We start from the raw sequence: 16,440 nt of genomic DNA on the forward strand, positions 1-16,440 counted from the left end.
GGAGGTGGAAGACCAGAGGAAAGGGACTCAGAGGCACGGGATGACATTCGGTGTGGTTGGCGGAGAAGTGCCGTGAAGGGAAGAGCTGGAGGGGTAGCTGGACCAGGAGGTGCCCCGGGGCCTTCAGCACCCGCTGAGTGAGGGGCAGGGCTTTACCAGAGCGCAGTGGGAGGAGCATTTGAGTGGGCCCTTGGGCTGTGAGGAGCGGCCAGATGGGCGGTATTTGGGGAGAGTCCCCTCTGGCTGTCTTGTGAAGACAGCAGGGTAGGAGAGAGGATGGTCTGCCCTGTGGCCGCCCGGAGGTGGGCCTCCCTGGAACACATGTCGCATGTGGTGTTGACGGGCCGTGGTGATGGACTGACCGACAAGACTGAAGGATGTGGAGGCACCAGGGATGCTGGCCTGGCCACCACCGGGTGTGCATGCCATTTACTGACGCGGGGACCCAGGAGGCAGTGGTACAGGTGGGGGGCATGGAAACAGGATTCTGGGAACGTGGGTTGCAAGGTGCCTGAAGACCACCGGGAAGACGCCAAGAGGGCAGCTGGATGTACAGCAGAGCGGTCAGAGCTGGAGAGACAAGAGGAGTCTTCAGCATCCAGGGGGAAAGTCAGGTGTGTGTGGAGGAGCTCACCTGGAGGCAGGTGTGAGGGGAGAAGCGTGCAGGTTGGTACCCGCAGGGAGGGTGGGGGTGCAGAGAAGGAACTTGCCGAGGAGACCCGGTCACCAAGCCAGCAGGTATCTCCAGATGGTAGGCAACGGGGCTGACAGGGTAAAACCACTGTCACTCAGATTTAGCAGCCCGTGACATTGACAGGAACAGTCAGCAGGGGAGCTGGGCTGGGGTGGCGAGGAGACGTGACTGCCAGCAGGACGGCCCTTTCCAGACTTGGGCTGAGAAGGGAAGCAGATGGAGTGGTCGCTGGAGCCAGCTGAGGTCTGGCGGGCGGGGGCTGCTGTTGCTTGGTACCAAGAGGACTGAGCCCGCGCGCACAGTGGTGGGATGTGTCCAAAGGTGGAGGCCTGAAGCTGCAGGGGAAGGGGTGGGATCTTATAGGGAGACCCCTATAAGGGGCCATCCAACCTCCAGCACAGACTGGAGGGACTGAGCCTGGGCTGGGAAGGGGAGGAGGGCCCAGCCGACACCGGACAGCTGCCCCACACCTGTCCCTGGACTTGGTCCTTTGGGAACCACCAAGCTGCACAACCCCAGTACTGGCCTTTGAGGAGCAGAGAAGTCAGAGGCTCCAGGCTGGCCAACCAGAACTGCCCTCTCCAAGTCCTGGGAGCCCAGGGGCCACCCTTCCCCTGCTCTCCATCACCTGACTGCCTCCTCCTCTCACCTCTTTTCTGTGGCTCCCCAATCACATTCTCTCCTGGTTCCTTATCAGGATCTCTCTGCTTGGGGGTGGCTTTTGGCACCATCCTTCTACCCACCCTTACCTTTGGGTGCTTCCTGGGCCCTCTCACTATCCTTTTTCTGTTTTCATACTCTCTTGAGTAGTCACCTGCCTCCTCACAAAGCTGCAAGTCCCATCCTGAGTCCCATGGAATTCTGGTTGTGTGTGGACATTCCTTCAATTCTCTCATGAGCATCTCACATTCAGTAGTTAAGGACTAGACTCCGGTACCATTTCTCTCTAAGCCGTGGCTGGTACCACCTGAACTAGCTAAGTTGAAATCTTTGTTCCTCCTGCCTGGTGCCCCCTGTATCATCCAGACAGCCACCAGGATTTGTAGATTCTACATCCAGAAGGCTTCGAATCCCTGTCGTACAACACGTGTGTCTTGAACCCAGACTGTTTCTCCTCTTGCAGACCGTTCCCCATGGCACCAAGGAAGTATCTTCTGTTGAGACTTTATGTTTACCTTTAAGACAACTTTAACCAAGTCTCCATGGCATTCAAGGCTGATGGTGATCCAGTCTGCCCTGCCCACAAACTCTCCAGGCATCTTAACACTCATGCCTGTGCGGCTGGAGTCCCTGCCTGGGGTCCTCCCTTCTTGCCTCCATCTCTCAGCATCCTCTCTAGCCTCTCCCAACCCAAGGCTGTGTCCCAGCAGGCTGTGCACTTTCCATGCAGTGTGACAAAGTGGTGTCTGGGGTTGTGTACCTGCCTTCTCACCCCACCCCCCAAGTCACAGCACCACCCTCGGGGGATCGAGCAGAGTCCTTTCTCTGTGTACCTGTGTGTCTCCACTTGGGCACCCACCTGTGGTTTAAACTCGCTATTGAGGGAGAATGAAGGGGCTGAGAGTAGCCAAGGTCGACGGACTGTCTGCCTGCCTCCGAGCTGTCTTATGTACAGAGGGAAGCACACATGTGGTAGAAATTGGAGCATCTGTAGGCCTGGGTGGGAAGGGGTGAAAGACAGGGGACCCATAGGCTCCATCATGGTTGGAAGTGAGAGGGGAGAGGCTGTCATGGAACCTCTGAGCAGGGCAGTGTGGAAGTGGTGTGGTGTGTGCGTGCATCTGAGCGTGAGCGCTGGTGAACACTGTGCCTCTGCCTGCCTGCTCCCTCCCTCAGAGACCCCTCCTGCAGGCCCATCCTGGTGACATCCTCTCAGCTGTGAGCTGATGGTCCCAGTGGAACAGGACTGAGTCCCAGCCGCTGTCACTTCCTCACCTTCCCCTACTCCAAGTCCCCTCCCTGCCTCTCTGAAGCCCCACCCAGAGGCTGGGTGGGAGGGAGATGTACAGGTGAGTGTGGGCATAGGCAGGCCTCCTGCTTGGCATAGGAGGCACACTCTGCAGGCTGAGAAAGCCACACCTCTCCTAAGGCGCCTATGCCCTCGGACCCTGGGTCTCACAGTCAGAAAGCTCTTCTCCTGGAATTATGCCAGGATTCCCTCCATGGGCCCTGCCGCAGCCTTCCCATCCCTGCCAAGACACTCACACGCACATCTACAGTGTTAGGCCAATGTGGCGTTCTGACAAGGACGGTATCGAGTGAGCTTGTGGGACTCATGGGTTCCTTCTAAGTGGAAATAAGAGCATTCTGATTCACGGCCAAGAGCGCAGTGGCCCTGAGGCCCAAGCAGGCAGGCCAGGCACCCCAGGAGGCACCCGCAAGCTGTCGGTACTTCCTGCTAGGACCCCAGGTGATCCCCGGAGAGAGACCTGGTGGCTGGAATCTGGGTCCTGAGAGCTTCCCGCTCGGCTCAAGACGGAAAATACTGGGGAGAGAGCTTCAGGCCCCGGGTGTCTTGACTCTGAGGACCGGGAAATAAAGTGCCCTCCGCTCTCCCGTCACGTGCGCGTCTGGCGGGCCTGCGAGCGGACTGTTTCGGTGCTGGTCGCCCCTCGTGGGGGATGGACAGGCTCTGGGGCAGGCAGATTCAGAAGTTCTGTCCCTTTCTAGCTGTGGGAGCCTCGGGCTCTCCATGGAGGTTGTGACTGAATGTGGGCAGGTGTCCGGCAGAGGGTGAGCATGGCTCAGTGGTGGCTGCCGGAGCTGTGGCTGTCATCTCTTTTAGTCTCTTTGTTGCACGGTGGCCCAGAGCGGCTGCTCTTTGGAAGCAGAAGCTGGTGCTGAGGCTGGATCTGGGCCAGAGACCCTCTGTGCCCCTGTGGCTTCCCTCCCGGCCCGGAGCACCAGGGCCTGTTGCCTCTGAGGGAGAGGAGGGGGTGCACCCCCCGCACCCGTCTGAGGTCAGGGCAGGTGCAGAGCTCCAGGCGGATTCCCCACCCCTGGCTGTCTCTGCTCCGCGTCCCCCTCTCCCCCCGCCCCTAAGAGCTGGATGTGGCCAGGAAGCGCGTGCATCTTCTGAGGTGGGAACCTGCCTCCTCTCCTCCTGTTTTGTTCCTTTACCATGACGCCTGTTGCTCATAGGTACAAATCAAACGAAGAGTATGTATATGTGCGAGGCCGCGGCCGAGGGAAATATGTTTGTGAGGAGTGTGGAATTCGCTGCAAGAAGCCCAGCATGCTGAAGAAACACATCCGCACCCACACTGACGTCCGGCCCTATGTGTGCAAGCACTGTCACTTTGCTTTTAAAACCAAAGGTAAGAGACGGTCAGCGGAGCGCTGGCCCTGCCCGCTGCAGGGAGCTCCCCTCTGGGAGCTCCAGCACAGAGCCCGAGGCCTGGACCTCTCTGCCTGGGGCCTGAGCAGCCCTGATTTCCGGGCTCCCCAGTTACAGAGCAGCCCACTGCAGACGGGGCAGTGGCACCGTCGGCTGCCCAGCCTGTCCTCTTAGATCTCACACTGGCCCCGTCCACCCTCCACCTATGCGATTCCCACCACGGCCAGGCAGTGGCACTCCAGCGCACAGCTCCTGGTTTTGTATTTGATCTCATCACCCTGCTTCCTTTTGCATGTCTCCTTAGCCCTTTATCCACCGACCTGATGAGTTCCAGCATCCACACTGGTCACTGCCACTCTTGAGTTTGGAAATCCATTCCACCCTGAGCCACTTAACACACTTGCATGGTCACTTCTCATGCCAGACTTTGCCTCCACCTCGCCTCACCACTCAGACTGTGTTCCCGCTCCACCCAGCTTCTCCACAGCCCTCAGCACTGGGCCCGGCTCTCCCCTCACCTTGACTGGCAGCCCTGTCATTCTGCCCTGGCCACGCAGCACCTCAGGGTCAGCTCAGGCTCTGGCAGTCACCTGTGAGAAGAAGGCAGACTGGCCAGTGAGGGTATGAATCCAGAGGGCTGTGTTGGATGATGAGGGCAGCCATGGCTGCTGCAGCCACCCAGGACCCAGGCGTGAACCAGTGAGGCTGAGTCTGCGAGGCTTGGACAGAGTGTTTCTCTATCCTCCCACGGGCTGCTCCTACAGGGCAGGAAAGGCATCGTGACCCACTTCTTCTTTCCTGGTAGCCGAGTAGACCAAGGTGCCTCAGAGGGAGGCCTGGGCTCTCAGTAACCCTGGTGGCTTCAGCCTCTTGTGTTTGGCAGATTCCTGGCTCAGGATTTGGGCACGAGGGTCCTGCCTTCCCCTTCGGGCAAGTTGGGGGCCTCCACAACAGCCCCCTCCAGGGCCACGTGGCTTTTCAGTGGATGCAACTTGAGAGCAGGTTCGGCTTTGGTGCCCATTAGCCTTCCTTTTGTGGGTATAGCTGCTCCCAGAGAGAGAGGCTGGGTGGCTTTGAGGAGGCCCCTCCGGACTTTGAGTCTTCCTTCTTCCTCCTCCTGATCCCTTCCATTCTGTCAGTGCTAGGTTGGGGGTCAGTTTATCTCACCCCCTTGCTCACGGCCCCCTCTCTGACTGGGTGCTCATCTCTGATCTGCTGACCCCATTAGCCTGTCCTCCTCTGTCCTCGGCGCCATCATTCCCAAGTGGAACTCGAACTTTTCCGCCAAGGTTTTGGTTCGAATACAGGCGACCATCCTCCTTCCTTGCCCTGACCCTCTTCTTTCTTGGTGTCTCATCAACAACAGTCCAGAGGGCCCAGAGAGGACCGACTGGCCTGCAGCCCAGCCATGTGCAGGACAGCTCGCCTAGCAGGCCTCGGTCCTAGTCGTGGGCTCCGTGCCCCACACACCCCCTTCAGCCCCACTTCCTCTGGCCTTAGGGGGCCAGTTGGGACTTTCTGGAGGAGAGAGGTGGAGATTCAACAATTGGATAGCCATTGACCAACAATTCAGATAATGGTCTTTGACTCTGAATGCCAAAAGCTGTTTGTCCAAGCCCCACCATGAAGGGAAAGAAAATGAGTCCCCCCGCCCCTGCCCAAGCCAGAAATGACTGTTAAAGCTGGAGCTGTAACTATCAGCTAGGACCCCTGCCTCTGGGGCATAACCCCCACCACCTTCCTCTCTTCCCCTTGTCTGGACGGACTGGCAAAATCAGGTGGCCTCCAGAGTGGATCACTGCTGGCCCAACTCCCAGGCTGTCCAGCGGACCACACCATTCTGTTCTCAGCGTGACGAGCCCAGTCCTGAGAGTGCCCCCTCCACCGCACCCCCACCCCCACCCAGCCCAGGGCCACACAGAGCTGCCTACCATCTCGGGGAGCCATCATCCTCTATGTGAGACTGGAAAGATCCATTGAGCCAAGTCCCCAGCCAGAGCAGTCTCCCAGAGCAATCTCTATTCAATTCTCTCTGGCTTTATTGAGAGCAAAGGCCTGGTCTTTTTCTGCCAAGTCTGAAAGAGGTCTGGGTCCCTGGCAAGAACACCCCTTTTCCAGGAGACTCCTGCATTGGAAGCCACATAGCTGAGCTATCTGCAGTCCCTTCCTGGGTCCCCCTGAGCCCTGGAGGGTCCAGAGCACACAACCTGCATGGAATGTCAGTGGGCCCTCTGAGTGCCCAGGGGGCGGAGCCTGGGATGAAACCTGGGGGTGGAGCCCTGAAGGCCCCGCCCAGGAGGATTTCCTCTCACCCTGTGATGGGGCATGTGCTGAGCTCTCTGCCAAGGCTCCTAGACCCTTCTGAAAGACAAAAACCTTCCAGAGCCAGAGCAGTGAGTGCATCTGAGATAGTGGAATCTCAAACTCTGGGAGGTAGAAAGGGGCTAGTATGGGCGGTGACAGATGGAAGCAGAGCCAGCTCACTTTGGCTCTCTCTGCATGAGGCAGGAGAGTGAGGGAAGCCATGAGACACTGAAGCTCCCTTGACTCCTCAGACCCTTCAGCCATCAGCCCAGATACCAAAGGAGCTACCCTCCTCTCAGGGCTCCTGCCTCCGTCCAGCTGCCTCCGTCTCCTCCCTCCCCTTGTCCTTGGGCTCAGACTCGCCAGGCTGCATGAGAAATGAAGCTGGGCCCGGTGGTCTTCAGGGCCCTCCGTCGCCACTACCTGGCTGCACCGGCTAGAGAGCCTTCCTGTCCGTCTCTGTCCGCCTGTCTGTGTCTCCGTCTCTGTGTCAGACGTTGTGACAGCAGCTCCGGTCCTGGGTGCTAGCACCGGCTTGTCTCAGTGAGTGAGGCCGGGGAAGGCCCACTGGGATGTCCCTATGGAGGTCTGGGGTCCTGTGTCCTCTTCTGAGAAGGTTCCCCGAGGCCAGCAGAAGGGCTGTGGTGGGTACAGGCCCTTGCGCCGATCGCCTGCGGACAGAGCTGGCAGTTTGGAGCAGCCCTCAGGGGCTGAGGGAGGGTGGTTGGTCAAAGCCCAAAGCCGAATGGGGTAGACACGGTTTTCAGCTTATGCTCTTGGTAGAGGATCCACCTGTGTTCCAGATGCCCATCATTTCCATCCGCTTGCCTTTCCTCCTTCATTCCAGGATGGTCAGGTTTGGGGTGAGGGGGCTGGGATGATGTGAAAAGCTGTGAACTCTGCTTGGAAAGCTGAGGCTCTGACCCTTGACAAGGAAATGGTGTCCAGGCCAAAAAAAGACACCTGCAGCCATTTGGTTCACCTCCTTCAATTCACAGAGGAGCAGGCAGGCATACAGAGGGGACACTCAGGGAGGGTGCTGGGTAACACTCAGGGCTGCACATCCGCCCCTATGTCCCCATGGCCTATCCCAGCAGCCACTCAGACTCCCAGCTCCTCCCTGCAGCCTCCGGGGCAGGGGCAGAGGAGAAGCTGGTGTCCAGGGGCTGCCTGGTGCCCTCTCCTGGGATTGCTGAGCCCAGACAGACTGGTGGAGGCATTTACATCTCAGCCATCATCTCAGCATCTCTCTCTCCTCCACAACCAGTGCGTGGCTGTGGCAGAGTCTCCCGGGTGCTCCATGAACACTGACTGTTGGGGCAGGGGGGACACACAGAATGGGAAGGAGGGAGGTTCCACGCAGTGGCATCTGCTCTCTGCCAGGCACGCTCTGCTGCCACTCTACATGCGTTTGTTCGTCCGCTTCTCCCAGCATCCCCATGAGGTAGGTACAACTTTACAGTTGCAGAAACTGGGGCTCAAAAGGTTAAGACACTTGCCCAAGAACACATAGCTAGCAAGCGACAGAGCCCAGACTCAGACCCAAGGCCACCAAGCTCCTACATGTCTTGGTCTGTCCCACCAGTATGGAGCACGCAAGGCACCTGCAGTCCTGAGACCTGGCTCCAGACGGGGCTCTGCGCTAGCTGGCAACGTGGCTTTGGCTGTTTGGTTCTCCGTGATGGTGAACAGGAGCTGTCCCAGAGCATCCCGTCACCTCAGACAGTGGATTATCTCGTCCAGTGGCATCATTAGCACCAAGGCCAGGAGTCAGAACAGAAGCAGGAAGACCCTGGGCCTGGTAGGGGGTGGGTCACATGGTCTGGGAGGTTCCTCCCGACACTTTACTTCTGTGATGAGAAGAACATTTCCCACTCACGGTTATTACGCGCCCTTAGTGTGCTCAGCACCTAACTTGGTTGAGTAAGAGACCCAACCCTTCCGGACAGAACAGGGCCAACAATAATGTCATAGCCAAAATGAGCAGTGTGCATAGTCCCCTGAGGTCTGGGGTATTCAGGGGATGGCAGGCTGGTCTCAGAACCTCAGGGGACGTTTGGTCTCTCTGGCCTATGTAACACTGCAGCTGCCTTGACCGCCCCCTGACATCCTGCTCAGGCTTTGCCTACTCACAACAGTGGGGCCAGAGGCCCATGATGTTGGACAGGGACGTTGGGGGTCCCCCAGCCCTGGGATGACTCTGGAAGTTATGGCTGTGCTCCCCATTTGGCCAGGAGTAGAAGATCCAGTTTTCTGTCCAGTTAAAGGAAGAAAATCTGAGGGAGAGATGGAGTCACAGACCAGGATGAGCAGGAGGGAAGGGGCAGGAAACAGCTCCTCTCCATCACTGCTGCCCTTGACCTGCACACCTCAGGCAGCCTCAGCTTAAGGCTCCTGTTACCTCTGAGCAAAACCTTAAGGTTCCTTAAAATTCTCAGAATAATTAAGAAAAACCCTTTGGTTCATGCATGGGTGCTCTCTCCCTAGTCACCCACCCATCCTCCCGTTGATCCATGTCTCCCATCCTCGCATCCTAAGAGCTTGTCTTCCTCTCGTCTTCCCATCTTCCCCTCTCGTCTGCCTCTCCGCCTCTCTCCTTTGTCCTCCCACCATCCACCCTTCCATCCTGCCCGTCCTTTCATCCCCCTCTATGTCTGCCTTCCCTATTGGGTGTGCTGCCTCCATCCCCCCATCCAACCAGCCCTCTCCCCCTTGCCCAGATCTCCTTCTCTCCCTTTCTCCATCTTCTCATCTGTTTAGGGATCTACTCCCCATCTACCCTTCTATTTATTTTTATCCTCCATCTGTCTGTGCATCTGCTTATCTGCTCATCGAGTATCCCACCCGTCTGTCTGGATTCTCCCTCTTCATCCTGTTTGTCACTCCATATTTCCTCTTACCCACTTATTCATCCATCCATCTATCTGTCCACCAATCGTTCTATGCATCTGTTCCTGGAATCCCTTCTTCTCTTTTCCATCCATCTGTTCAAACCTGGTAATAAGATGAGTGAGACAGAGTTCCTGACTCAAGGGCCTTGTGATGTATTATATGAAGGACCATGGAAATATAGCCATCCCTAGAGCAACAGTGAGCACATCACAGTTGGAGGCGATTGGTGAGCCCAAAGGAACATCGTGAGGCATCTGGCCAGCATCCTGAGGCGAGCTGGGGCTCTCCTGCTGGTCCTTCGCAGAGCGCTCCTGCCCATAGGGCTTTGTGACCTGTGAAGCGCTGTGCACACGTCAGGAAGAATCGGTGTCACAGAGTTTCCCCTGATTCCACAGAGCTTCTGGCTCTGCTCTTCAGCCCACTACGGACAGAGTCAGCCACCCCCCGAGGGCTTTGTAGTCACGGGGAGGACGGAGCCTTTGCTCAGCCTTCCCTGTGCCCACCACCCTTGGCCATGTCTGCATGGCAGTGACTTTGGAGGCCCAGGAAGGGGACATGACTCTCTAAGGAAGTCAGGACTTGGACCCCAGCCTTGTGGCCCCTAGGTCCCTGTCTAGCAGACTTCGCTATGCCGTCTGCCCTTTCTCCATGTCTATTAATAGCAGTAACTTTGTCCTGGTTCCTCCTCCCAAACCCTAAGATCCCTCCCTGTGGGCTGGCCTAGCAGTATCCTCAGCCAGAAGGACATCCTCAGCACCCACTCCCATGCTAGTTCATGGGCTGGGTCCCTGCTCTCATCCCAGCATTTGAAATGGTCAGTAATCCTGTCACCAGCTCCTGGGCCCAGGGTTAAATCAGAAAAACTTTTGCATATGACTTGTCTTTTAATCTCCTTTTGTTTTTTTAACCAGCATCTCACTTCCTCATTATACCCTCTGTCCGCTCACAGCCCCTCACCCACCCTACCCGGCTCCTCTGTACCATCGTGCACGGCGGCCGTGGCTGCACCCCTGACCTGAGCACGCGGGCAGAGTGATGTCCAGGCGCCGCCAGGCGCCACCCTGGCCCCCTGCCCTCCAGCCATGCCTGAGTCTGTTCTCATTCCTTTCCAGGGAATCTGACTAAGCATATGAAGTCGAAGGCCCACAGCAAAAAGTGCCAAGAGACGGGGGTGCTGGAGGAGCTGGAAGCCGAAGAAGGTAATGAATTGCCAACTCCCTCCTCCCCCTCCCCCCTGCCCACCTTCCCCTCCCTCCCCTGGCCCCCTTGCCCGCCCTCCCCCTCCTTTCTGTTCTCCTTGCCTCTACTCCCCCTCCCCTTCTCCTTCCTCACCCTCTTCCTCACCCTCTTCTCCAGTCTTCCCAAATACAAAGAGACAAAGGCTAAGTTCACGGAACGATGGCACCCACGCCCCTCCTTCTTACAGCACGCGCCTGGAGCCAGAGCACTTGAGCATTGCTGACTGTCACGCAGGTAGAGCACCCGGCACCCGGTGGGTGCTCAGTGAATGTATGGTGGTTACATTAATACACGAGTATTATAGTCAACATCGATTGAGCATCCACCTGTCAGGCATACTCTAGACACGTGCCGTGGTTATCTTGGCAAACCCTCACAATGACGCAGTGAGGTACATACTTTTATATGCTCCACACCCACACTCACACCTCCACACTCTGGACATGGGCTTGGTGCTCAGGTCTTTTAGAGCTAGGGGCTTTCAAGAGACCCAAAGCCAGGCAGACCTGACAGCCCCCTATCACCTCTCAATCCCACCCCACGTCCCAGCACCACACCCCAGCCTCAGTCCCCCAGTAGCAAGAGTAGAGCCATATTAGGGCCAGTTTCTGTGAACACAAGGCAGAGTGGAAGGTGAGTCCAAGTCAGCATGTCTGGCCGGGCCCTGTCGGGCCTCAGCATCCAAGAAGGAGGCCAGAGCAGCTCTTGGGGGTAGATAAGCAACCAGAGATATTCTTCTGCAGTGAGCAAACCTTTGGCCAGATCCCCTAAAATCAGGGTCAAGAGAGTGTGAAAAAGAGAGGTGTGTGTTCCTGTGTCTTGTTTCTTTCTGTTTATCTGATTTGGGAATGTATGTGCAGTCTTAAAAACAAGTTAGATCATATTTCCTTTTAGGTGAAATGAATCAGCTTTATTGAACAGAATACACTGAACTCAGAGCTGTGGCCTCCAAAATGAGAATGTGGGGTTACTGAGTTGATCAAGAAAGCACGTCAAGCCATTTACAGATGTCTTATTAAGTCCTCATAACTGTGGTAGAAACTGGTGTCACTCCTTTTTAAACTGAAGACATTTATTAAAGCTCAAACAGGTTATGGGAGTTGTCTGAGGTCAGGCAAAAACCACTCCATGTGGCTCCATGCCACTCCAGTGCCTGGGGGGCTGGACAGGGGAGCTGCACCCAAGCCCAGAGCCCTGCCTGGGTGGGAGGCAGGGTGTGTTCACTAGCACCGCACCAGGGGTCCACTGGGCAAGTTCAGCTTCATTTTCCCAGTGAGGCCGAAAATGATGACCAGATGACCTTGTTTGAGAATGCCTGAAATCAGTGCAGTCGTTCTAGAAATAATTCCTGCCAGCACCAGCCCTATTCTAAGTCCTACTCTAGGTACTAGAGGTTCTTCAATGCATGAAATATAGTTCCTGTCCTCAGGAAGCCTGCATTCTAGAGGGGAGCCGGGTAGTGAACAAATGTGGAATAGGGCAAGGGCCTTGAGTATGAAATAAAGCATCCATGACAGGTAGGGAAGTGTGGGGAGTGGCCTCTCTGTTTAGGTGATGTGAGCCGCGAACATGAGGCAGGGGGTCAGGAAGCCACGTGGAGCCTGGGGAAGGGCTCTCTCTGCAGGTGGAACAGCGGGTGCAGAGCCCCTGAGGACAAGAGTTGGGAAGTCAGAGACAGCTGCGGCTGTGAAGGTCAAGGGATGGGTTTAGCCGCCTGCTGGAGCGACTGCCCTGACTCTGTACGCAGAGGATGGCCGGTAGGGGGCGCGGCTGGAGGCAGTGATGCAGGCTGAGCACGTGTTGGACTGGGGGGGGCGGAGGGAGGTGAAGAAACGTGCTGTTAGGTTTTGCTGACACATCAGGGCGGGGGCAGGTGGAGGGTGAACGCATGAGAATAAAAGATCCAAGGATGGTTTCCGAGGTTTATGGCCTAGGAAACTGGAAGGATGGAGTTGCCATTTCCCGTGATGATGAAGATTCAGGGAGGAGCTTGTCTGTTAGACGCGAAGTGGTTGGGAGGTGGCCAGGCCGGCGCCGCAGCCCCGCCCCTGAGGGTGAGGAGGTTGAGCACCAGCGCCACCGTGTGGCCAGACCTCCCCAGCGCCCCGGCGCGCTTCGTTCCACCCGTCCCTTGGCTCCAGAGAGGCGGGACTTTGTGGAGATTGACAGTGAGGGGTATTAGGAATTATTGATCGGCAGGGGCCTCCCGTAGAGCTCTGCAAGAGCCCAGATGTGGGGGGCCTGGCGAACCTTGTGCTGGGCACGGGAATCTTGGATTCCGTCACTCCTGAGTTGGGTGCCTAGGGCAGGGCACCAGCCCTCTGTCCCTCAGCGTCTTCATCTGTTACAGACTTTAGGATCTTTCCTGCCAAATATCAGGAGCCGCTGATCCTGACTCCCTGACTGGTAGCACTACCCCTCTGACCTTCAACTGCAGCATGAGATGCTGGCCGTGCTGCCTGTGTGTTGAGGTTGTGGGGTACTTGGGGTGAGAAGAGCTGAGGTTTATTGGGTACTTACTAGGTGTCAGACCCTCACAATCCTCTCAGCAGCTTCATGAGGTGGCTTTTATTATTCTTACCCCCACCCCCACCATTTTACAGACAAGGAAACTGAACCCAGAGAGAAAAAGTAAATTATTCGACATTGCACAGTAAGGAAGGGGTGGGACTGAGATTCAAACCCAGACCATTTCCTGCTTCTCAGTGCATAAAAACATTTTTAAACTGGCAGTGTAATGATGTAGGGGTTATAAACCTTAGTCCTGACTCAGCCATTACTTTCTGGGTGACCTTGGGGAAACATTTGCCTGCTCTGGGCATGGGTTTCCCCACAGGTTGATGAGAGGTGAGGCTAGGTGAACTCCTGGAGCTAAAGTCTTAGGGCAAAGCTTTAGGGTATGTTTTGCCTCCCCCTCACGACCCCTGCTCTGTGGTCCCCAGCCCCTTCCCCTCTCTGGTCATTCTGCTCCCAGCTGCCAGGAGGTCATGCCCTTGGCCTCCCTTCACCTGACAGCTCCACCCCGCAGTTTTTTATCTACATCCTCTTGCATGCCCGACTGTCATCCATTTGCTGAGTGCTGAGCTGTTTGAAAGCACAAATGCTGGGCTTTCTGGTCCCGGTGCAGCTTGGCATAGTGGGGTCCAGAGAAGCATGGTTGTACCAGTGACCTGAGTCAGCTCATGTGTCCAGCTCTCTTAGTTAGTAGTTGAGTGGATGCTGACATGAGCGTAGTGTTGGGCCAGCAGGACCCAAACCCTCAGGATCCTGCCAGGTGGGCGAGATGTTAGCGGAGCTCTCCCCAGAGTCCTGATTGCTGCCAACTTCAGAGATGCCCAAACTAGGTCTGTGTCCTGTTAGAGCTGACCCCGCTGGTGGGGCTGCCCCAGCAGAAGTCAGACCAGGAGGCTGGTATTTCAGAGCTCTACTCTCCTCCCCAGCTGGGAGCACCAGGGGTTCTACAAGCACCTTCTCTGGACATGAGTGGCTGGGAAGAGGCCCTCTCCGCAGGCTGAGGTCAGCTTAGCCAAACCTTCCAAGGGAACAGGGCCTGCCACCTGCCAGATGCTATTGTGCCAGGCATCAGCAGCGTGGCCACAGTGGCAGGTGTGTATGTGAACTGACCGTGCCCAGTGCTGCTGGCCCCGCCAGCATGGCTGCTGTATTCCAGAATAATAGATGTCTCCATGAATGCGCTGAGTGGCTACAGTTATTAATATTTGAGCCCTTGATATGTGCCAGGCTTGTGTTTCCTCCTCCTAGCAAACCTTATGAGATGAGACTGTCATATTCATTTGACAAAGATGGAGACAGAGGCCCAGCAGAGTGACTTAACTTGCTCTTGGTGAAGCCAGGACTGAATACTAACCAAAAAGAAAAAGAAAGGGAAGGCCTGTCTTGTTTGCTGTGGTTTGATGCCAGCCTTACTACTTACTTTGCCTGGGCAAGGTAAGGTGAACTGTCTCATCTTAGTTCCCTGTCTGTAACATGAAGATAGGAATAGTGCCTACCGGGCAGGATTATTTGTGGATTAGGTGAATTAACGCACATGCAGGCCCTAGAGCTGAACCTTAACATGGTAGATACGAAGTCATTTTTGCTGTTTACAAAGTGCTCCCATACCCTCAACGATCTTGGCCGTCAGGCGGGGTTTGTGGCACAGAGCAGCGTGGGGTGCGGCTGTAACCTCGGGCCTCCTGTGTCTGTCCCTCAGGAACCAGTGATGACCCATTCCAGGACTCGGAAGGGCGAGAGGGCGCAGAGGCCGTGGCAGAGCACCAGTTTTCAGACCTGGACGACTCGGACTCGGACTCGGACCTGGACGAAGACGAGGATGAGGACGAGGAGGAGAGCCAGGACGAGCCATCAGGCCCGTCCTCGGAGGCGCCCCCACCTGGCCCGCCAGCCACGCTGCCCGCAGACTCCTCACCCGTTCAGGGCCCTCAGCCCACAGAGGCCACCCGGGGCAGCTCGGTCTCAGAAGCCGAGCGCTCGGCACCCAGCAGCTGCTCCACATCCAGCCAAAGCATCCTGTGCCTCCCCCGGCTGGCACCGGCCCCCCGGGGCCCAGTGGAGAAGGACACAGTCTCGGCCCTGAGCTCCCAGGCCCTGTCCCCAAGGAGGCCGTGGTCCCCAAGCAAAGAAGCAGGCAGCCACCTACCACTCACCCCAAAACACTCACTAACCAAAAGCTACTCGTCTCCCCAGCGACATTCACCGGCCCGAGAGCCACTGGCCTCAGCCCCGAGTCCGCCTGGCTCCCAGACGGGCCCTCTCCCCTGCGGGTCCCCGAGACTCGAGCTGTCGCCTCTTGCCCTCCACCCCCTGGGAAGGGAACTGCCACTTCGAGCGCGCCTGCCCCCCGAACGCAAGGGCGCTGCAGACCCAGGCCCCCCCAGACACTCGCCCACCAGGAGATGGTCTCCAGGCCAGGCCGAGTCACCACCACGGTCAGCGCTGCCAGGGAAGTGGGCCTTGGCAGGGCCGGGCAGCCCCTTGGCGGCCGAGCGTGGCCCAGGCTCAGGGCTGGCCCCCCGGGCTCTCTACCCGCCCGCGCCTCTACCTCACAAGCTTCTCGGCAGAAGCCCAGCGGAGACCTGCACCTCCACATGGGTGAGTTCCTGTCCCCCAAGTGGCTGATGGGTGGGGGGCCGCGAGCTCACACCTCCCTGAGCGTCACACCCAGAGCTGGACCCCTGCCAGTTCAGCGGTTACCAATAAGGCGTGCATTGGGCACCACTTACACAGGCACTGTGCTGGGTGCCTGAAACCAGTCAGCTGTGTGTCAGAAGCAGCGGAGCATGGACTGTGGAGCTGGACTAAAAGAAAGTGAAAGTGGAAGTGTTAGTTGCACAGTCATGTCCAATTCTATGGACTGTAGCCGGCCAGACTCCTCTGTCCATGGAATTCTTCAGGCAAAAATACTGAAATGGGTTGCCATGCCCTTCTCCAGAGGATCTTCCCATCCCTGGGATCGAATCCAGGTCTTCAGCATCACAGGCAGATTCTTTACCATCTGAGCCACCAGGGACTACCTGATAGTTTTTAAATTCTGGACTACCCAGAATTAAATCCGGGTTCTGTCACTTACGAGCCGTGTGGCTTTAGATGTGGTATAAACACTCATGCCATCTCCTCCCACCCCATTTCCACGTATTCTTTGAGCAGATGGCAGAGCCCAACCCAAATCTCCACATCTCCAACATGACTGCCACCAGCACCCTCCGAGTCACTTGAGCCAGCTCCTTCCCATCTTCCCATCAGCACCGTCACTGTCACATCATCAGTGCCATCTGCCATCAGTACACTCCAGCCACCCCATAGGCTTGATCACCGTGGTCACAACATCACTGCCACCACCACGGTCACGATCCCCAGCACTGACACGTTATCATCATCGGCTTACTTTTCCTCTCCCAACACCTTTTCTGTCACTGGAGTGTCACGACCCAACATCTCTGCTCACCGCCAGCAG

At 56.9% G+C, this 16,440-nt stretch overlaps 1 protein-coding gene across 4 annotated transcripts in view; it reads left to right on the forward strand.

The window, feature by feature from the left end:
• Positions 1-16,440, forward strand: part of HIVEP3 (HIVEP zinc finger 3) — a 565,238-nt gene that overhangs the window by 543,201 nt on the left and 5,597 nt on the right. For all 4 annotated transcript variants that reach the window (XM_059885184.1, XM_059885183.1, XM_059885185.1 and 1 more), the window contains 3 exons: positions 3,836-4,011; positions 10,340-10,426; positions 14,680-15,578. In XM_059885184.1, the coding sequence (XP_059741167.1) occupies positions 3,836-4,011; positions 10,340-10,426; positions 14,680-15,578 (1,162 nt within the window). The remainder of the gene's footprint in view (positions 1-3,835; positions 4,012-10,339; positions 10,427-14,679; positions 15,579-16,440) is intronic.

This window comes from Bos taurus, chromosome 3, assembly GCF_002263795.3.
Source record: "Bos taurus isolate L1 Dominette 01449 registration number 42190680 breed Hereford chromosome 3, ARS-UCD2.0, whole genome shotgun sequence".
Lineage (NCBI taxonomy): Eukaryota > Metazoa > Chordata > Mammalia > Artiodactyla > Bovidae > Bos > Bos taurus.